This window comes from Globicephala melas, chromosome 9 (genome assembly GCF_963455315.2).
Source record: "Globicephala melas chromosome 9, mGloMel1.2, whole genome shotgun sequence".
Classification (NCBI taxonomy): Eukaryota; Metazoa; Chordata; class Mammalia; order Artiodactyla; family Delphinidae; genus Globicephala; species Globicephala melas.
Genome location: NC_083322.1, coordinates 32,194,942 through 32,216,845, shown reverse-complemented (window position 1 = coordinate 32,216,845; position 21,904 = coordinate 32,194,942). Strand labels below are relative to the sequence as shown.

At 39.7% G+C, this 21,904-nt stretch overlaps 1 protein-coding gene across 7 annotated transcripts in view; it reads left to right on the top strand.

Moving 5' to 3' along the window:
* ST7 (suppression of tumorigenicity 7) overlaps positions 1-21,904 on the top strand; it is a 254,688-nt gene that overhangs the window by 195,015 nt on the left and 37,769 nt on the right. For 6 of the 7 annotated variants that reach the window (XM_030857624.2, XM_030857622.2, XM_030857625.3 and 3 more), the window contains 2 exons: positions 3,492-3,606; positions 20,887-20,959. In XM_030857624.2, coding sequence (XP_030713484.1) covers positions 3,492-3,606; positions 20,887-20,959 — 188 coding nt within the window. Of the gene's footprint in view, positions 1-3,491; positions 3,607-20,886; positions 20,960-21,720; positions 21,857-21,904 lie in introns of all 7 variants that reach the window. The other variant, XM_060305380.1, reaches the window with a different exon arrangement.

The window sequence follows — 21,904 nt, the reverse complement described above, 5'->3', positions numbered from 1 at the left end:
TTTTAAGTTGCTTGCATTTTTCACTACTATAAATAATGTCGTGAAAGACAATCTTGTTTGTAAATTTATATTCACATCTGCATTTTTCCTTAGGATACGTCCAGCCACGTCAGTGGTTGCCTTTTAAGCAGGCTTGAGATGGACTCAAGTGTGTTTATTTGAAAAGCCGTTATGACAGTAACGTGAAGGGTGGGCTGGAAAAAGATGATCTAGAAGTAAGCAGAGGAAGATGCTATTTGAGCAATTTAGGCCAAGTGTAAGGGCATAAACTAAGTTATTGGCAGCAAGGTCAGAGAAAAGAGGAAATGATAACGATTCTTAAAAAGTGTTTGCTTGTTTTATGTTTATGTATTTGTTTGCATGACAGAGCTTTCTTCGAACCTGATGAAAACTACCAGCATTTTTTACATATGAATTCAGGGGTTTAGGGACCTCTAAGGTGGCTATTGTGAGTAGGGCGAAGAGGTTAGTGGGGCTTAATGGTTCTTTTCTGAAATAGGAAGTACTACGGCGGGGGGTGGGGGGGGGAACAGGTTTGAAGGGTTGGCGTGGGGAGGAGAAATTTATGAGCCCAGTATTAGATGGATCGGGTAAAACTGTCAGGGAGATAGTTTGTAAATTGATGTAATGGCTTAGGAGAGAGGTCAGAGCAGGATGTGAGGATGTGAGGATGTGGGAGCCATCCCCACAAAGGTGGTGTTATTGAGACCCTGGACACAGAAGTACTCTAGAGATGAGGGTGTTTATGTGAAGGGCACTTGGGGCATAACCAGGGAGACAACCTTCTCCTAAGTAGCAGACAAGGGGGAAACTAGAGAAGGAGCTAGAAGATAAGTACGAGGAAAACCAGAAGGGAATGGTGTTGAGGAAGCCAAGAGACACAAGAGTTTCAAGGAAAAAGTCATCAAACTGTCCAATGTTGCAGAGGTCAAGCACAAAAAGGACTGGAGGGCGTCCACAGGAGCAATTTAAGTCACCTGGGAATGTGGAATGAACAGATTCAGAGGAATTGTGGGGCTGGAAGCCAGATTGTAGCTTGCAGTGAGGATTGAAGGGAGCTGCGGGAGTAGAACATTCATGGCTTTTTTCTAAGAGAGCTTGTTGTGAAGGGCTGGAGAGGGCCAGGTGTGAGCTAGAGTGAGATGGGGCAGCAGAAGGTTCACTTTTTCTTCTTGTTTATATTCAAGAAGCAAAGCTAGATTTCCAAATTGTCATATGACTTCGATTACCTCTCCAACATTTGCTATTTGCCATGTTTAAAATCCTTTTATTGGTGATTATTTTTTTGGACATGGTGTACTCTGTCCAAGCTTCCAGCAAAAGCATTGCTGCCCAGACTCCTAGCATCTTACTTCAAGTTCTGTTTAAACAAGCCAAGACCTCCATGTTTGCTCTTAGTCTCATTGGATTTTAATTAGACCCCCCTCTCAGTTTTTAAGCTTCAGCATACTAATATTTGGAGTTGCACTTTTTAAATTATAGAATATGATTTGTGTCCTTGAAGTTTGACCTTTACCTGAAGAATTGGTTGAAAATGGTAAATGTTTAAATGTTGCAGGTTAGAGAATGTCTTGATTGTGTTGCCAAATGCTGAATGACAGAGAGATTTAATTCTAACAAGCACTAATTATAAAGGGAAAAAAAATCAAAAGGTGATGTCAGCCAGAATCAAAGTGAACCAGAACAAGAAATACTTTTATTGGTTACAGAACATCAACAATGTGTGATACAGCCTTATTCACTTACTTTACTAGCAATGAAAATACTGCAGGCTGTCTCTAGGGGGTTCAGACAGGCTTATTGAAGACATAATCATTTTGATAGGTGTTATTCGTTGGTAATATGATGCTTTGGAGCGGCAGAAAATTACTTGTTTTTAGAGATATGCTAAATGTTCTTGGCTTTAAAAAAACAAAACAATATGGCAAAGATTTTATAACTTGGAAGAAGTGGATAGTCAATGCAATGTATCCACTGGTTTCTTGCTTAACAGTAAATTAGCCTATTTTTGACTATTATTTCTCTCAGCACAATTGCGTTAAATATTTTGACATCAAAAAAAGAGGTATCGGGGCTTCCCTGGTGGCGCAGTGGTTGAGAGTCCGCCTGCCGATGCAGGGGACACGGGTTCGTGCCCCGGTCTGGGAAGATCCCACATGCCGCGGAGCGGCTGGGCCCGTGAGCCATGGCCGCTGAGCCTGCGCGTCCGGAGCCTGTGCTCCACAATGGGAGAGGCCACAACAGTGAGAGGCCTGCATACTGCAAAAAAAAAAAAAAAAAAGGTATCACTTTTTTAGAGGTCATTGTGTTATGTTAGAAAACAGTTATCCATTTAGGAGATTAAATAGAGGTTATATACGTATACATCAATACATACATACACACACACATATATATAAATAGGCATGTGTGTGCGTGTGTGTGTGTGTCTTTGCTTTATAAAGACCCTGGTTATCTTTTTCTTAAGGTGAAATTTATTTTTCTTGAGGATAAGATTTTACTCTGAAATTCTTGGTCCTGTCTTCTTTCTCTTTGTTTTCCAGTGAAATTCATTATCATATCTTTTAACTCTCTTTGGACCTCTCTTCCTCCCCATGCTGTTGAGAACCTGAGGCCGTTCCTTTAATCATTCTTTCACCATTCTAGCCAGTTCTCTTCTTGACTTCTCATTGAACCTAATTCAGTCTTCCCAGGCTCAGCCTCATCATTTGACATCTTTGCCACTGTACCTGGGCTGCTGAGCACTGTTAGCTGAAACTTGACAACAGTGCCAATTATAACCTCTGCAAATTCATGGTCTGTTAGGGCCCCAAGATGGCCTCTGCAATCCTTGATTGTTCTACACTTCGACTGCTGTCTTCGTATTTCCTCCCTGCCACCTGTTCCCTCAGTCTCAGAAAATAATCTTGACTTCTGTTTTGTTGAGACCACCAGGCAGGAACTCCTGAACATCCTCTTCTTTTACTAACATTCCCTGTCTCACTACCTACAAATTTTCTCAACACATATCACCTTCTAGTTATTTTCCTACTTTTTCTCCTTAACTTGGTCACCAGGCTGCTCAGAAGAGTAGTGCCTTTTGTTTCTCCTTCTACCCTCTGGCTTCCATCCAAAACTGCTAACCGTTAACACCTATGAGATAGTTTTCAACCTTCACTTGATTTGACCTTTAAGGCATTTTAACATTATTCAGTACTACCTCTAAGCATGTTCCTCAGTGTTCATAAAAACTCCTCACTTTTGGAATTTCTCCCACCTTACTTTCTCACAAATTCAAAGTTGCCATTTTTCCAAAATAGCAGGAAAAAATGTAAGCATTTATTGCTTTACAACATAATAATTGATATGAATGCTCATCATTCAGTATTAAGTATACTTCTAAAAATTACATTATACTTTTATATGTAGTGTATAAATATAACTCAGTATTAGTTATACTTTAAAAAGACAAGAAACATATGTTAATTATTCCTTGGTTTCTTCTTTCCTAGTTAATGAAGGAGTTCCCTCTCCTGAGCATGTTCAACATCCATGAAAACCTTTTAGAAGCCCTTCTGGAACTACAAGCATATGCTGATGTTCAGGCGGTCTTAGCAAAGTATGATGGTAAGTCCTTGGGTACTTTTATCTACTTGAGTATTCCTCTCTTCTTGATGTATTTCAATGATTAGATCAGAAGGATCATTTTTATAGCACAGCACTTTGATGACTATCCTCTTAGAGAATTTCCACCTGATTTCCGTGGTCAGGAATCACTCAGAACCTCTGCAGGTAGCATGTACCTTGTTGGAGCAGCACTGACTGTTTGAGCTCCTGCTGTGACCCCTCATCGGCTGACTGTGACCACTACCTGTTGGTTATGTTGATCCTTCAAAGCAATAGAACAGCTGGTAGCTCTTGCTACAAACCTTGTGACAGTTCAGTAATATTTGAAGATAAGATCATGGCCCTTTCATCCCAGGTCTTCTCCTCATTAGCAGAATAACCCCCATTTCTTCATATGAGAGGCTTTGCGGTCACCCATGAGCACAGGATAACATTTTGCCTCTTCTTAATAAACCAGAAAAATAAACTGACATCTCCTAGATATTTGAAAACTCTTCTGCTCATATTGCCATTGTCTGTGAATTTACTATTTGATTAATTGTACAAAAATTTTCTACAGAATTACCTGCCATGACTTAGCTTCTGGAATCTCTGCAGAATTTCATACTATTCTGCCATCTTTCATTAACTGTCTCCCGAAAATAAATATATTTGCTTATAAAAATGGATATTAGGGAGTGATTACTTATGATCATTGTTTACTTTATAAAATATTTTTTCTTAAGTAAGCATCTTTAGTGCATTTAAAGAATTATTCAGGGGGACTTCCCTGGTGGCGCAGTGGTTAAGAATCCACCTGCCAATGCAGGGGACACAGGTTTGAGCCCCGGTCCGGGAAGATCCCACATGCCGCGGAGTCACTAAGCCCGTGCGCCACAACTATTGAGCCTGTGCTCTAAAGACTGCGAGCCACAACTACTGAAGCCCACGCGCCTAGAGCCCGTGCTCCGCAACAAGAGAAGCCACGGCAACGAGAAGTCCGCACACCGCAACAAAGAGTAGCCCCTGCTCGCCTCAACTAGAGAAAGTACGTGCACAGCAGCGAAGACCCAACACAGCCAAAAATAATAAATAAATAAAATTAATTTATAAAAATAAAAAAATAATTATTCAGGTCAAAATAGTCATCAAACATATAGGGCAAACTATACTATTTGAGTCTTATTTTTGACCTACAGTTCTTCATAAGGAATCTCTGAAATAGGTTAGAGTTGTTACCCCCCGCAGTTGGAGGAACTGAGGCATCATGAGACTGTTTTTGTTTTATTTTATTGTTAATTCTTGCTCAAACTGATGGAAACTAAAACCCGTCAGCCAGTGATGGCATCACTTGGCCTGTGCAAACATGAGCACCCTGTGTAACAAGATATACGCTACCTAATATGGAACTGATTTTAGAAAGAGACAAAAGTATTTGTGGCACACTTTATAGTAAACAAAATAAAGACTGTTTGGCCTTCATGTCAGCTCACTTTTGTTCTCTGTTTATATGTGGAATCTCTGTTGGGATGACCTTGGGAGTCTAAGCCAGAGGCTTAGACTTTACCTTAGAGGCAAAATGCTCATACATTACAGGCCTTTTAGTGCCAGCAGAACCCAGCACATGGGTTCAAGTGGCCATGCACTTTTCCACATGCCGCCCCGTAGCCATCAGTGTCATGGCAAGGTTCCAGTGTTCTCATCCCCAGCGCCGACCTGCCCTCAGCCTGATACATCAAGGCTTAAGAAAAGATTTAACCAACAGAGCCTTTGGGATCTCAGATCTCCTAAGGCTCCTTTCCTGAAGATTTTGGCTCATTACAGAAATCATCAGCTTTGTGTTACGAGACTGAGTGTAAAATAAAGAAATGAACTCATTTGGAGCTTTCTGTTGTCTCTCTCTATCCCTTTGCACAGCCTCTGTTCCACAACAACCAAAAGCTGATTTATTAGATTCTGATAACATATGTCCACATTATTCGTTACAAGAGCTTGTCCCACCCTCCACTAAAACTTGGCTCTCACTTTGCAAAATTCCTTTGTTGCAAATGGACAAACTCACCATACCAAGGCCCTTGTGTTGAGCTTTGTTTATGTTTGTACCTGGCAACAGAGATGATGTTCTTATTCATTATTCATGGAAAAAGAGCCTCATTAGTGGCAGGACACATACTGTTGCTGAGATGCCTCGTTAGGGGTTTTAAGTTCAGCAGTTGTCAATAGACTGCAGATGACCTAACCCCAGCTGAATTCTGGAGGGTGTTTTGGTACAGACTTGGCTCGGGCCAGTGTCATTTACAGTAGAACTATGATGAGGTGGCTGCTGAAGTTACTGTTGCTTGAGGAGTGAGCTGCAACCACACAAGACTATTAAACACATGCCTCTTCTTCCTCACCCCGTACCATAAAATGGGCTCTTTCAAGTTCATCCCTGCTGCTTTTTCTGGAGACCCAAAGGACCTTGACCCAGTTCTTGTCCCATTTTCTGCCCCTGTGTTAGAAAGTGGGTGCTTCAGAGGGCTTGGAGTACAGACAGCAATGGGGGTGCCCTGTTCTTCACCCTGGTTCAGATGTCATCATCCTAATCCATGAGATGCTGGAGACAGCACTTTGAATCCCAGCCTCACCATCCCTCGCCATCGAGCCACACCCAAAGCAGCAGGATTATATGTTATCTTTGCAAATTGGAATGCTCTGGTTTGGTAGCTGTTTCTTGGATGTTTTATGGGTACAGCCATCCTTCTTTATTACATTTGCTAGGTAGCTGAATGTTTTTAAGTAGTATGTTGGGAAGTGACACAATGGGATTAGTGCTGCTTTTCTGACCTTTGCAAAAAGGATTTAGAAATACGGTAAAGCATGGGGGAAAAAAACACAACATGTTCTGAGGAAAGGAGGAAGGCAACCTGTGTTCCCTTTGCCTCATTCTTATTCTTCTCCACTTTTTTATTTGCTTTGACTTTTAAAAGCGACATTTACAAAGTCCTTTTACAGTGAAGCCCTTTGGCAACCCTGGAGTCTTAGTAGGATTACCAGTTAACTGATCACACCTCCTTGTAAACTGCAGTCTAGTTTTGATTTTTTCCCTTGAGATAACTTCTGATCTTATATTATTCTAGCCATTAGTCTGAAATGCTGTCTTGCCAGCCTCAGGAGTTTTCGTGCTCTTCTAGTTTCAATTTGTTAAACAACATTATGGGTGGGCAGTTTTTATCCAGGTGGTTGGTGTTGGTTTTGGAGTGTCCTTCACACAATAACTATAAAAACAGCTAGCACTGAGTTCTTATAATGTGTCAGGGTCAGACGTGGTTCTAAGCTCTATGTGGATGGACTCATTTATTCTCACCACAAACATATGAGGTAGATACTATTATTAGCCCCATTTTACAGCTGTGGTTACTGGTACAGAGAAGAGTTAAGTAATTTGCTGAAGTGAAGAGCCTAAGATGTCAAGTAAAGCCCTGGAGATGTTATGTTATGAGAGCAGAGATAAACTGAGAACAGTCTTTTTTCAATAAGATGTGAATTCTACGAGGAAAGGAAAGCCAGGATAAAAGCTGAGGTGGTCTGACCCCTGGCCCGTGCTCTTAACCACCATCATACTTCCACTGGTCTCTGCTGTTGGCAGAATTTTTTATTGTTTTTATTAACACTGTTCTTGTTATTATCAGCTACAGTTTGTTGAGAACCTACCACGTGCCAAGCACATCGCACACATTACCTATAACCCTTTCAGTGTCTTTGCAAGGAGGTAGTTATTCCATTTTAGCAGACGCAGAAACTGAGGCTTGTGAATTTAAGTAACTTTCGAGACCACATTCCTTGAAAACTGTGGAACTGAGATGCAAATTCAGGTTTAGCTGGCTTTAAAAGCCCATGTGTTTTTCATAAACGTACGACTTGCTGAAGTGACTTTCACTCCCTCTCTCACTCCTCTTACAAAGGCATGAATTAGGCGGGCTGGAGCCGTGGTGCAGAATTTCAGTAATGCCACATTGTCTTTTTTTTTTTTTTTTTTTTTGGGGTACGTGGGCCTCTCACCACTGTGGCCTCTCCCGCTGTGGAGCGCAGGCTCAGCGGCCATGGCTCACGGGCCCAGCCGCTCCACGGCATGTGGGATCTTCCCGGACCAGGGCACGAACCCATGTCCCCTGCATCGGCAGGCGGACTCTCAACCACTGCGCCACCAGGGGAAGCCCCTGCCACATTGTCTTTTAAGATTCTTTTAAAATCGTTCCTTAAGAACTGGGCATATCTATATTTGCTTATCTTTCTGAAACCATCTTCAAAATATGTCTTTCCATCTTCAACGTGTACCTGATTTCTTTAGTCACAAAGGGGATTTGATGTATGGTGTCCATTTAATTGTAGATTTATCTCTTTTTTTCAGTCATACATTAGCTATAAAGACAGAAATGTTTTTTAAGATCATTAAGGCATCAGAGCCTTCTTTTCAAAGCCATTGAGAAAGTTGTTGCAAGCTTTGGATCGCCTTTCAAAGAAGTTTATAGGCCACCTAGGTTGAAAGCTTAAGTCTCAAAGATTAGGGTGGGAATGGGGAAAAGAATTCATGCGTTTCTTATTCATTATCATTTGCCCATTTCAATTTTAGAAGAATCTCACAGAGCAAGTGAAGAGGAATGTGAGTGCTAATTTTGTGAGCATTTCCTTTGGGAGTGTCTAGTTCTGTCTCTAGTTAGTGATCCCTGAGGATGCCAAAGGCAGTCCTGTTGGTGGGGAAGACTTGCTGAGATCAAGTCCCAGCTCTGCCTTTCACCGGCCGAGTGAACTTCAGCAAGTCACTTAACCTTCTAAGCTTCCATTTCTTTCTCTGGAAATGGAATCGAGGCTTAGAAAGCCTAAGTAACTTGCCCAGGATCACGCAGCCGGGAATTTGTTGTGAGGATTAAAGCGGTTAATCCATGGTAAATGTTTAGAACAGTGTGGGCCATACAGTAAGAATTCAGTAACTATTAACCATTCTAAAGCGCTAAGGTGACCGCTCCTGAACTTCACCTCTGTTCTCAATCCATTTTGTTCAAATGGAAAACCATACATAAAATGTCAGTTAAAATGAGAGCATAAAAGCCCAGGCTTTTGCCCCCCCCCAAAGTGTTATGGCCTGTTATTAAAATTAATTTTAGATCTCATAGGACATATGTGTAGATATTTGGTAAGAATGGAAATGCTTAGTTTTATCTATAAACAACTCTAACATTTGGAAAGCTGAAAAATGAAAAATGCCCAACATCAAAAGACAAATTGTTTCAGCCTTGGGGCAATTTGTACCAGTAGAAATACAAATCCAAGCTCTTTTCGATATTTACTCCATTAGGTCATTTAGTGATTGCCCTAAATTTGGGGGCAGGAACTTCCCTGTGAGGGACAGCTGGTCTTTTTTATAGTCACGAATACTATATAAATGCAACAACTGTATCAAGACCATTTTTACTGGTGGCGTCAAGCCCATCCTAAATTAGCATTATTATCTACCATCTGGCAATGTGCAAAGGGTATACTTTCAAGAACAAGACATGTTTGTAACATTGGGGGAAATACTTTCATCTCAGTAGATTGAAAACAGAAATTCTAAAGAAAGCGTGAGGGAATCACTCTATGTTGAGACTATTCAGAGAATAAGCTTTTTGCTACTCATTGGTTTGCAGAGTCAGCATGTAGTTATAAGTAAAAATTTTGTACACTTTGTTCATTGCCCAGGGCCTTATAACTAGTACAAGTTACTCAACTATCATCTCCATTCCTCTGAAATGGTCACTGGATACCCTGTCTTTTCGTTAGGCTGTTTTCCATTTATGTTTGTGGAATAAGAGGGATTTGAGATGCCAGAAGGACCGGTGAATAAAATCTCTATTGACGGGACTTCCCTGGTGGTGCAGTGGTTAAGACTCCACACTCCCAGTTCAGGGGGCCCGGGTTCGATCCCTGGTCAGGGAACTAGATCCCGCATGCATGCCACAACTAAGCGTTCACATGCCACAACTAAGGAGCCCTCGAGCCACAACTAAGACCTGGCACAACCAAATTAAATAAATAAATATTAAAAAAAAAATCTGTATTGAAGCAGTCAGTGTCAGACTGTCCAGACCTCCAAAATGGTGCTTTTCGGTCAAGTGTATGTATAGATGTGAGTTCTGATGCCATAGGCACAGGCAGCTTCTGAGACATATCCACTACAAAAGGAGGCTGCATTCAAGAAAGAGGGTTTGAAGTGCTATCAGTCCCTAGTGACAGACTCGAAGCCTAGTCCAGCTCCCTTCCCTGGCCTGGCTCTTATGGAAAAGATCAAGGATACCCGGCAAATGCTGAAGAGAATCCTTGTGTAAAAGATAGGCAGATAATCCCGTTGCTGCTTCAAAGAAGAAAATAATTATCAGCACTGACACCATGGGCTATGGCTTCAGGCTGGTAAGCACGAGCGACTGAGAAGTGATGGCCCTGTATAGCTTTGCAGCGGGTGCCCTGCTGACTTGGAAACTAAGAGATCTGTCAAGAGGACTAGGCCTTTGAGGTTACAAAGTGTATGTATATACTATACATGCAATGAGCGGGAGTTCTGATAACAGATGCTGTTTCAGTGAAGACTGTGTGCGTGAAAAACTTCTACAATCTCTGATGTTGGAAGACATTTTATGAATGCATACATCTGTAATTCGCAGAGTTGGCACATGAACAAACCCTCTAAATTTATGCTGGCTTTAGTAATCCTTACTGCCCAGTTATCATAATTTACCAAGGTAACATCCCTCCTTAGCTGGCCATCACCATCCCATAAGCTGCCATATTTGGCTCCAGGGCACCAGCCACAGAAGGGCCTCCTGACACAGACCTTTTGGGGTAATCCATTCGAAAGTTGCAAATAAGATCTGTTGTTTGGCTTTGTAGCATGATAGTTGAATTCGTGTTGCGTGCCTCTCCCCCTCCTCCAGGTTACCAAGATCATGTAGTATTTCCCCATCCCAGGTGGCGCATCATTTTGAGGTTCTAGTATATCAGTCCTTTTTATTTCTTCAGTGAAGTTTTCACCTTTGGTTGAAAGGGGACCTTAGATTGGCTTTTTGAAGGTGGGACAAAAAGACTTCATACTGTCTGGACCCCCCCCCCCCAAAAAAAATCTAAGGACAGAATTTTACATACCTGTTGTTTTCATTGCATCATATCATGAACAGGAGTAAACTGAGAAATTTTATTGAAGACAGTCACATGGAGGACAGCATCACATAATGGTACAGTAATAAGACATTACAGTCCACAGACAGGAAGGAGAAGTGGGCTGCATTTTCATTCGTTGTTTTTCAATTTTGTTTGTTTGGTTAGTCAGTTCGTGGCTCTAAAAGCGTCTGTCAAGGCTACACAAACTTCAAGTATATCAGTTTGCTGGGCAACCAAGAAAAGTGATGCTTGATACTATGTAATCTTAAATGGTTGTAAGAGTAATTAGGTTAATTTTTTCAAATTAATTCAGCAAGGATCTATCAAACCTTTATGTTGAAAATACTAACTTTTAGGTGCTTCCACATTCAGAGATGAATATGATTTACTCTGTGTCGCCAAGAAGCTTTCAGTCTATTGAAGAAAATGTTAAAAACAAAAAACAACCCATGGTGAGTCGAGGTGGGATGAATCCGTGCTCAGTGAATCAGTTTGAAACATGCTGTGGGAAGTACAGAGAAAGAAACTCTTTGAGAGCAAGCCCTGTGTCCTCTTCTTCTTGGACACTTATGTACTACAGTAGGTGTTCAGAGCATCTATGGTGAACGAACAACTTGTTAGATGGAGATGCACTATGACATAGTGTCCTTACTTGTGAGGTGCTTTGGGACTTATCTGCTGGTTGCCACCCTTGAAAACATTCTTTTAGAAGTATAGATGTAAAATTGACCCTCAGTTGACTAATCTCATGCACCGGGAAAGTAATGGTCCTTTTAAAATTACATCTTGATTGTTATTATTATTGCAGATGAACAAAAGGAAATAAGGCGAAAAGATTATCACTGGAAAAATTCTGTCCTATCTAAAGTTTTGCCCCATGGGTTTTCTGAGACACATCAAATTGACAGTTTTACTCATAATTACATAAATTTGTCGTAAGATTATTTCATTGCATTGCAGGTTTGATCTTATGAGCCATTTATGACTTTTGAAAACTTAACAGTCATCCTCCCTGAGATGACTTTTTTTTTTTTCCCCAGCAGCATCATTCTCGTAAAGGGTCCTTGGGAGCCAGAAGATGTGTGGTTTGCCTTCCTTGTTTCTGGATAAAAATTCTACTTGTCTTCAACCTTGTTTCAGCTTTTACTCTTGCGTTCTTCCTGCCCCACTTTTTCATTCCACTGCCTTTTCAAATAGACATCTAGATTTAGAGCACAGTCCAATGTCATGCCTTCTGCCGGAATGCTGTAAGCAAAGATAAAGGAAGCATACGTGTTGAGAAATAACAAGTTATGACTCCCTCTTAAAGCACCCATCAACACTGATCACTTTTGGCTCCCAGAAGCTAAATTAGAAGTAAATGTTTGCATGTTGAAGGAAGGTAATATCAAATGATTTGATATGTTAGTACATTAACTTAGGATTTTATTCAGCAAACACTGACCACCAACTATGTTTCAAACATCGCTTTGTGTTGTGGTTACAAAGTGATGAAGAAACACAGCTTTTACCCCTAAAGCACACCACGTAAGTAGGAGAGGGAAATAAGAGAATGGACAATCGCTGTAAAGTGTAAAGACTGATCGAGTTTAACCCGAGATGGAAGGGACACCTCATCCAGGGTAATGAGGGAAGCCACTCCGGTGGAGGTGGGATCTGTGCTGAGCCAGACAGCGCAGGTGCTGGAGGCAAAGAGAATATGTCCAGAGGTTCAGGGCAGTTTTGACACAGCTTGTGAGGAGAACTCTGTTTCCCACAGAGCAGAGGGAAGACAGAGGCTGTAGCAAGGGGCTGAACTTGCACTGGGTGAGTTAAGCAGGGGCCAGGCCTCAAAGAGCTTTGGGTCTAGTTTGGATTTTGTTCTGGAGACCATGGAGAGACTTGGAAGCAATGTCAGCAGAGGAGGGGCTTCAGCCTGCCCCCAGAGTGAAGGGAGTGGCACAGTGGATTCACACTCTGCCCTTTTTTGACTTGAGGTGGTTGAGAGATGAACGCTGGGAAAGCCCTAAGATGTGAAGCAGTAGAATGCCGCTGGAGAGGACTGGGGAGGTGATTTCAGACTCTGCGAAGAAACAGAATTCTATCCTTCAGGGAAACGTATGCAGGGTTTTCCAACCAACAAGTATAAAAGAGTTTTTAGAGTTTGGCTTTTCTTCTTTATACAACAAATGGGAATCCCAGGCAGAAACTTTTTTTTATTTCCTGGGTGATCAAAACTTTCTATTTTAAACTATAACTACTTCATTTCATCTGCTCTCTGGGGATCTCTTTCTTAACTATGTAGACCCAGTATAAGCCTTAGATAATCTGTCTTTCGGGGGCATGTAACTAAGACGTTATCAAGAGCCTGCCAGGATTCATGTAACCCACCAACACCTGCCTACTTCTGCTGAGTCATAACAACGACATGAGGAGGGAAAAAAAGTGGAATGTGGGGAACAGGTGGAAGGTCCACCTAGTCTTCAGAGGTTGTGAGTTTGGAGCAGGCGATGTGAAGGCCTGCACCTGTCAATCTACGAGTCTCATTTGCTAAAAGCAAAGCTTCTGACAAGGTCTTGTCTTACACTTTAATTACAACCAAAGTCGACAAAGCCTGAGAGTAGTTAATACCTTGGATTTAATTCTTACCAAAAAGGAAGCACCTTAAAGGAGAGCATGTTATCGTATAGCTTATAATAACAACAACGAGAAGTCACACCCTTTTTTTAATTCAAACGAAAGATAAATATAAACCCATAAATGGAGATTCAATAAATACTTTGTGCGGACACTATGTGGCATAGGAGATACAGAGATTGTTAAAGTGGAAATTGGTTCAAGAAGGATGAGAGATTCTAAAAGATGAGATTATAGTTATTCCCACTGGGAAAAAAAATGTAAAATTAAACACAGATGATTAAAGTTTATGAAAATATCAGAATGACAAATAGCTAAATAAGTATATACAAGTGAGGTAGAAACCTGTCAGCAGGTGTTCTGGGCGGCTAAAGTTCAGAGGAGGCAAAAGTCTCAAGACTTCGATTGTGAAGCCATTTTCCAAGGAAGATGATAAGGTATAAGAGAATGATGATAAGGAAAATAAAAGCAAGTACCACATTGGCAGTATGGGATGGTGACAAAGACACGGTATTGCAAGACCATCTCTGTCACTAATTAGTTAGGCAGCTCTTAAGTATATCATTTAGCTTCCCTGGGCCTGTATTTTTTATCTGTAAAATGAAAGATTTTTGAGGGCTGACCTACACAGTCATGTGCTGTTGTCCAGTTCTTTGATTTATCTTGTAGTACTACTATCTGGATAAGAAAGTAATGTGTTAATAAGTTAATAAAAATATACAACTATTCACTCCTATTTTCTATTTCCCCTCAATACTTTTGATTCTTTTTTTTTAAAGAATTTCAACAAATAAATCAATCCCAGCAAAATTCTAGAGAAATATGTGGTTTATGAACACTTAGGAAAGAGGTGATTGAAGATCCAGCATGGATTTACTGAGGAAGTTGTGTGACATAAAAACAGATGAGATAGTACATGTGAAAATATTTGTAGTCTATACAATTATATTTAAATGTTTCTTATTAAGGCCATTTTTCTTTATATTTCTGAATTAGAGAAATGCCATGGAAGTATTTGTATCTTTATTTAAATAAAACATTTGATGATTTTTTTTAACATCTTTATTGGAGTATAATTGCTTTACAATGGTGTGTTAGTTTCTGCCTTATAACAAAGTGAATTTTGATAATGTTTTTAATGCTGTCTTTTTAGGTAACGTGGAGCAATGTGGTCATGATACCTATTACACCATTAATAAATGGTATAATTTAATGGTATAATACCTATCATAACTATTAATAAATGGTTGCACATAGATCATTGCAGACCGTTGCAAATTTAGGGTGATCTCTAGAATACCATTTTTGGATTCTCTCCTTGGTATTGCTATGGTCAGTATGTTTTTAAATCAGACCTTGTCAACAGCATAGCACAGTTAAAAAGCGTGTGTTCTGGGGGAAGCTCATTATTTGTTCTAAGTGTGTGATGTTGGCATATTTCTTAACTGTTCTATGCCTCACTTTCCCCATCTATAAAACAGGGCTAGCAGTAGGTCCTATCTCATAGGGTTGCTCTGAGGATTAATGTGTGTAAGTGATGAACAACAGTGCCTGGCACTTAATAAGCCCTTGATAAATGTCAGCAGTAATTTTGATGATGATAATAATCATATGGGGAGGAAGGTGTACTTACGAGGTATATGGAGCAAAGCTGTGAGTGGTAGGTTGAGTTACAACAATGACTAATAGCCTGGACTAATATGCTGAAACCATTAATATTTAATGGTTTAGATTTTATTTTTTTATAAATTTATTTATTTTATTTTTGGCTGCATTGGGTCTTTGTTGCTGCACGTGGCGCGGGCTTTCTGTAGTTGCAGCATGCGGTGGCTTCTGTTGTTGTGGAGCACGGGCTCTAGGCGCACGGGCTTCAGTAGTTGTGGCACGTGGGCTCAGTAGTTGCGGCTTGCAGGCTCTAGAGCGCAGGCTCAGTAGCTGTGGCTTGCAGGCTCTAGAGCGCAGGCTCAGTAGTTGTGGCTTGCAGGCTCTAGAGCGCAGGCTCAGTAGTTGTGGTGCACAGGCTTAGTTGCTCCGCGGCATGTGGGATCTTCCCAGACCAGGGGTCGTGTCCCCTGCATTGGCAGGTGGATTCTTAACCACTGTGCCACCAGAGAAGTCCTAGATTTTATTTTAAGATTTAAAATTTAATGGAGTCAAATGTGAAATCCTGCTCATAGGTTCAAAAATTCTCATGGCTGAAGTAAAAGAGAAAAGACCTGGCTTTGGCTGAAATTGGTTTGAATAGAATCAGAGGGGTTTGTTGACCACACGACCATAGGAACAAACCGCTCCAGGTGCTCAGCTTCAGGGCCAGCCCAACTAGTACTCAGAGAATGCTCGTGGCCAGGGCTGCTCAGACTGCACGTTTCCCCTGAGCTCTGTGCTGTCGGGTTTCAGGGATTCAGATGATTATTTCCACTTCTAATTCTCATATTTTGAAATCACCCATGGCTCCGTAACAAAAATAAGTGAGAAGCTCTGAAGACTGTGTCAGTTGAGGGGCTAGAAGTATTTATTCTGGAAAAGATTAGGCTTAGAGGAGATAATTTAACCATCTTAGTATTTGAAAGACCAACCTGAAACATAATCAGATTCTGTTTATTAAACTAGGAAGTAATTTTTAGATAAGGATGCATAGAGAGAATGGAGGGGCCAGAATGATGAAAGGCAAGTAAGAGGAGGCAGCTTCAGGTGACACAGGATTGTAGGTTTGGCTTTTTTTTTCATCTTTTTTATTGTGGTATAAATTACATATTGTAACATGCACAAATCTTAAATGTAGACTGGGATGACTTTTCACCTATGTATATACCTCTGTGATCACCGCCCAGAATCATAGAACTTTCCATCATCTCAGAAAATTGCCCCTCTAACCCAGAAGTCACCCTTTTTCTGACCTCTCTCACCATATATTAGCTTTGCAAACTTCATACAACCACTATGGAGCACTGTCTACCAGTTTAAACATTCATCTACCTTCTGACTCAATTCCATTTACAGTTACATATCCAAGAAAAAATGAGAGTTTTTTTTTAAACCAAAAAGTACACAAGAATAGTCACAACAGCTTTCTTCATAGTAGTCCCAAACTGGAGAACAATCCAAATAGCCGTTAGCAGGAGAATAAACATACTGTATATCCACACAATGAAATACGACTCGGCAGTAAAAAGGAACGAAGTACTGATACGTGCTACAACATGGATGAACCTCAGAAACATCATTTGGAGAGAGAGAACCCAGACACAAAAGTACACATGCTATGATTACAGTTGTATGAAATTCAAGATTGTAGATTTTAAGGAAAGACTTTCACAACAATTTGATTTTGTACACCTAAGATGCTTGGAGAAAGTTCTTCTTTCATAAAAGGATCTGTATGAAACACAAGATGGAAAGAAATGGAAGGAAAATTAAACTAATGCCAACAGTTCAGCTTTGCCGAAGTGAGAAACATTTATTCAGCATTGCTTGTTTCTACAATGAGTGTGTGATGTCTCATTTACTTTCATTTCCTCCTTGGATTCTAATCCTTAAGGGGACTTTCTGGCAATAATAGTAGCTACACACCACTTTCGAAAGACAGAAGAGCACTGCACAGTTAAGAGTCTGCTCATACAAAATTGGACTTAGAACGATTTTGAGTTTCTTCCTCAAAATAAAATTTCTGAATAAATTACAAGCAATATTGGAAAGCAGCTTATTTGTTATTTCCTGCTTAAAACTTCTGATACTACCATTTTCATCAGTATGGTTAGTCACCCGGTTCCCCTTACCATTTTATCCATTTCCCTGGTGGCAAAAGCATAAAATCATAGTAGGCAAACAAGTCTATGGAGATAGAGAACAGATTCGTGGTCACTGGGAACAGGTATGGGTGGGGAGGGTACAAATAAAGGGGTAGCGTGAGAAAGTTCCTTTGGAAAAGTTGCGTATTTTGATGGTAGTGGTGGTTACATGAATCTAGCCTTGGGATAAAATTGCATAGAACCACACACATAGGAATGCATGTAAAAAATGGTGAAAACTGAATAAGGTCTGTAATTGACTTAATAGTACTGTACCAACGTCAATTTCTTGGTTTTTTTATGTTATAATGCGGTTATGTGAGTTGTCCCCATTTGAGGGACGCTGAAGGAAGCTTCCCAGAACTCTGTGTACTGTATTCACAACTTCCTATGACCCCATAATTATTTCAAAATAATAAGTTTCATAATTATAATAGGCAACAACAACCAAGTCTCAGCCTTTTTTTTTTTTTCCCTAAAGAAATGAAAAAAGGCTCATGGGGCAAGCAGCCCATAATAATCAGCTTTCTCCTAAAGGTAATGTATATGGTTTTTTCTTAAAAGTGAACCAAAACATGCAGGTCCTGCCTCTGATTTAGATATTAGGCATTTATTAGATTAAAATACGGTTAACAACTGCACACCACAAAAGGAATACGCTAACTTTCATGAAGGTATATAAATAATTTTCTACATCTGCGGGCTAACAGCACTTCGTGTAAGTTCTGCCTTTGTCTGTTTATGCTGTCTGTGTCTCACTCCACCAGTGTATCATATTTGCCCATGAACTTGCTGCAGACAATTTGTAGAAAGAATTCTTCCCCTTAGCGTCATTGTTATCTTTTAAAAATTCACTTATTACGTGTACGTCGCAGGAAGCTTCGGAAATGCAGGTAAACATAGAAAAAAATTGTCTATAATCCCAGCACCCAGAAATAAAAACTGTTGATATTTGGTATATATAGTTCCAGCCTTTTTATCTCTGTGCATAAAAATGCTTTTTTAAAAATATGTGAAATCATAATTTTTGTAAACTTGTTTTACTTATTGATGGGTACACAACAATGCAACATTTCCTCAGGTCATAAAACACTTTCCACCACATGATTTAACGACTGCATCGAGTTGCACCCTGTGGATGTGCAGCACCTTAGCCATTCTCCTATGATTGACATTTGGGCCGTTTCCAGTTTTCTACCATTAGAAACAATGTCGTGATCAACATCCTTAAAGCTAAATCTTCATGCACAGTTGTGATGATTTCCCTTAGGATAAAGTCTCAGAAGTAGAATTGCTGGGTAGGCAAAATGTTAAAGCATTTGATTTATATTGCCACATTAAAAAAAAAAGTGTTGGACACAAAAACCTTATTTGAACAAGATGCTTTACCTGAAGGGTAATTTAGGATCAGTTTCTTTATAATGATTCATCCCTCCTTAGAGACAAATTGCCATTACCAAATAGATGTATTGCTTTGAAAGAATTAAAAGAAAAATATTGAAAATATATAAATAAGTTATGCAAGAATTGTTTGCTGTTTTTAATTTTTGTTTAATAGTGAGAGCAAAATAATATACTAAAGAGATAACAAGTGGAATGAACTTGCCACTGGTGGGGAATGGGGTATTTATATTTCTTCCTTTTCCCATTTGATGTTGATTAAAATATTTTTTTCTTTATTTTTTTAAGCATTATGACTGTGCACATATACCAGTATCTTTACATACAATGAGGGAGTAAGGGTAAAATTTTTTTAAATGGGGAAATTGTACCATAGTAGTTGTAACGTTGCAGAGTTGTGAATGTCCTGTCTATGGGTGTGAGGGGATTAAAGATCACCTTTGATTGGCATCTCTAAGATTCTGCTGGAACACATCAATCGTATCTCTTTCTGCATTTCCAACTGGGTGAATGTGTTCATTTGCTTGATTAGGTAACCTTCTAAACAACATGATCGTTCTCATTGAGAAGCTAAATCCTTAACAACAGGTTTTCTTTAGTTTATCATGTGAGGTTCCATCTGTGCTGCCACCTTCGAATAATTTTGACCATTATTTTCAGTTTCAACTCCTTTCTAGGACTAATCCTTTGTTTCCACTTCATAGAAAGGTGCTAGATTGTCGCAGAAGGAACACAGATCACACCAGGAAGGGTGGAAGCAGGGCTTAGATAATTTTTAAATGAAAGGTCTGAAGTTTAAAAAAAAAAAAGGTCTGAACTTTTAAGTAGAATGTGTATTATCTGCAATTTTTTTTATTATCTTCCAGTAACAATCAATAAATGGACCCTAGCAAACAAGATAATTGATTCCTGAATTGATTTCACATACTGGGAAGTGGTTAAATGTTTAGATGTTGGAGAAGCAACAAGGCAAATCCATGAGTGTCTGACATTTTTTTTCCTTCTTAGTCATAAGCACACCATTTTACAGTATGCATATGGTGTTGAAATTTTGTTTGGATATAATTTATGAGATCAGGGTTACAAAGACCTCTCTCCCTTTCAATTCTGTGTTGGTATTTTCTCTGATTATTTGTATTTTATCAGTGTCATTGAAATTTCCCTCAAAGAGAAATTCCTCATGCTGGAATTGGTGGTAAATACTCATTATTGAATGAAAGGTTGTTTTTCTTTTATGAAATTATTTTCTTCTGCTGTTGACTTTTGTCTAGTTATGGACTTTCCTTTTCATCCCTACCGTAATGTAATTCTTCTAAAGTTGAAAACAGCCCGAAAGAAACTTGGAGGGGGTTCCAGGTGTTAAGAGTTCTTCTAACCTCGGGTGAATTTTGTAGCACCTGGGAATGGCATATTTTTACCTAGTCTGAGTGTTAAAGAAAGACAGTTCTGGTGCGAAATAGGATCATAATTTAAAAACAAGTCCTACCCCCTGCCCCCAGAGGGACTACCCTCTTTGCACTTATCTCCTCTTAGTTGTACTCTGTGCTTTTATTTGCCTGTAAACTCTATCTGAATCTGGTACCCGTTCCCACCCCTCCATCTGAAATTTTCTGTACAAACTGAAAGGAACTGTTTTTCTGGGCAACAAATTAGGCTTCATATGAAAGGAGCTTTATCATGGGTTTGAATGAACAAAAATTGTGTAGTTTTATAAAGATTTCATAATGTATCCTCATAAAGATTTCTCTTTCCAATTTTAACAAAAAAACTAAATATAAATTTCATGAAATCTGGTTTAAATCTGAAGAATAACTAAAGAATACTAAAAGAATAACTAAAGAATACTAACTAAAGAAAAACTAAAGAATAATTTTTAAATAAATTTATTTATCACTAAAAAACCTTATATTTGAAAAAGAATCCAGGTAATATTTTTTTCACTTTAATATTTCATATGCCTCTTGAGAAATTTTATAAGTTAACAAAGAAGTCCTGTTTGCCTTTCTTGATATCAAGACTATTCATGTCATATTTAAATTTATGTATTTATAGCTATTCTCTGCTTAAATAAACTCAACATATGAAAAATCCATATTTTAAATAAAAGGTGATTGCTGAACAGTGTGGTGGATTTGAAATTTGAATTATTCACAAAAGTATGAATTACCCTTAGTTTCACCTACCATTTGGCTACATAAGGAACAGTTAAAATATTCTTAATTTATGCTCTTTAGGCTTACATGATCAAAATGCTAGTGTATTAAAAAATCATTGCTCTTTGTTTGTACAGATTTATAACAGTTCCTCCTTTTTTTCTCTCTAACAGATATAAGCTTACCAAAGTCGGCAACGATATGCTACACAGCAGCCTTGCTCAAAGCAAGAGCTGTCTCTGACAAGTAAGTGGATAGTAGCCTGTGCAGTACAGATGCTGGTCTGGACGGAAGGAGATGTGTTGTCTCTGAGGGCTTTCTCTGCAAGTTTTTCTTAGTCTATGAGACCCCTGCTTATGAGCATGCATTTTCCAAAACCTGCATTTTCTTTTCTTTCACTACTAGAAGGAGGGAATGTATATCGCCAGGTATTGTAATGGTGTGTGGGTTCCTAAAGAGGGATTTATATGAAACTCCATGCCTCTGAGGTGACTTTTATTTTTATTTTTTTTTTGCCAGACAGTAGATACCAAAAGGCCTGCTTGGGACTTATACAAAATGCCTTCTTTGATTCATTTTTTTGCATATTCCTCTTCCTCCAGCAGTCCAGGGCGGGGTAGTAGTCATAACAAACATGTTAATATGGCAAAAGGGGATGGTCATCTCCCTTTCCTTACCTCATCAATTCCAAACTAACTCCCCACCCAGGATCCGTTTACCTTGAGTCACCATCACAGTGGGACGTTTGCCCGTTTTGTTCAGGCAGGTGACTGTGGTATAGAGAATTTCCATAAAGCCCCAAGATGACTGGCAGGTGAAAGGAATAGATGGCTTAACTGGTTTTGAGTTCATAAACGCTTACACTTCCCGATACACTCCCTCGGTAGCACTGAAAAGCAGATAACAGGAAAAGAAAACAGCCTCTGCTGTGTCAGACAGGTTTGCTGTTAAGTGTGTGTGCACTTCAAGACCGAAGTAATTTTCTTTCATTCTTTTTTATCCTGTAGATCGCCAGTACCTACTGCAACATCTTTTCTCCCTACACAGCGACTCCAGCTTGGGAGGGCAGGGCCAGGGTTGTCACAGCTTCCCCTGTGGTGTCTGCCTGCCAAGCACAGCTCTGGAGTTAGCCCTGGGTGTGAGGTGAGAAAGAGATTGCATGGTCTGGTTTTTTTCATTCACTTGGGCAGG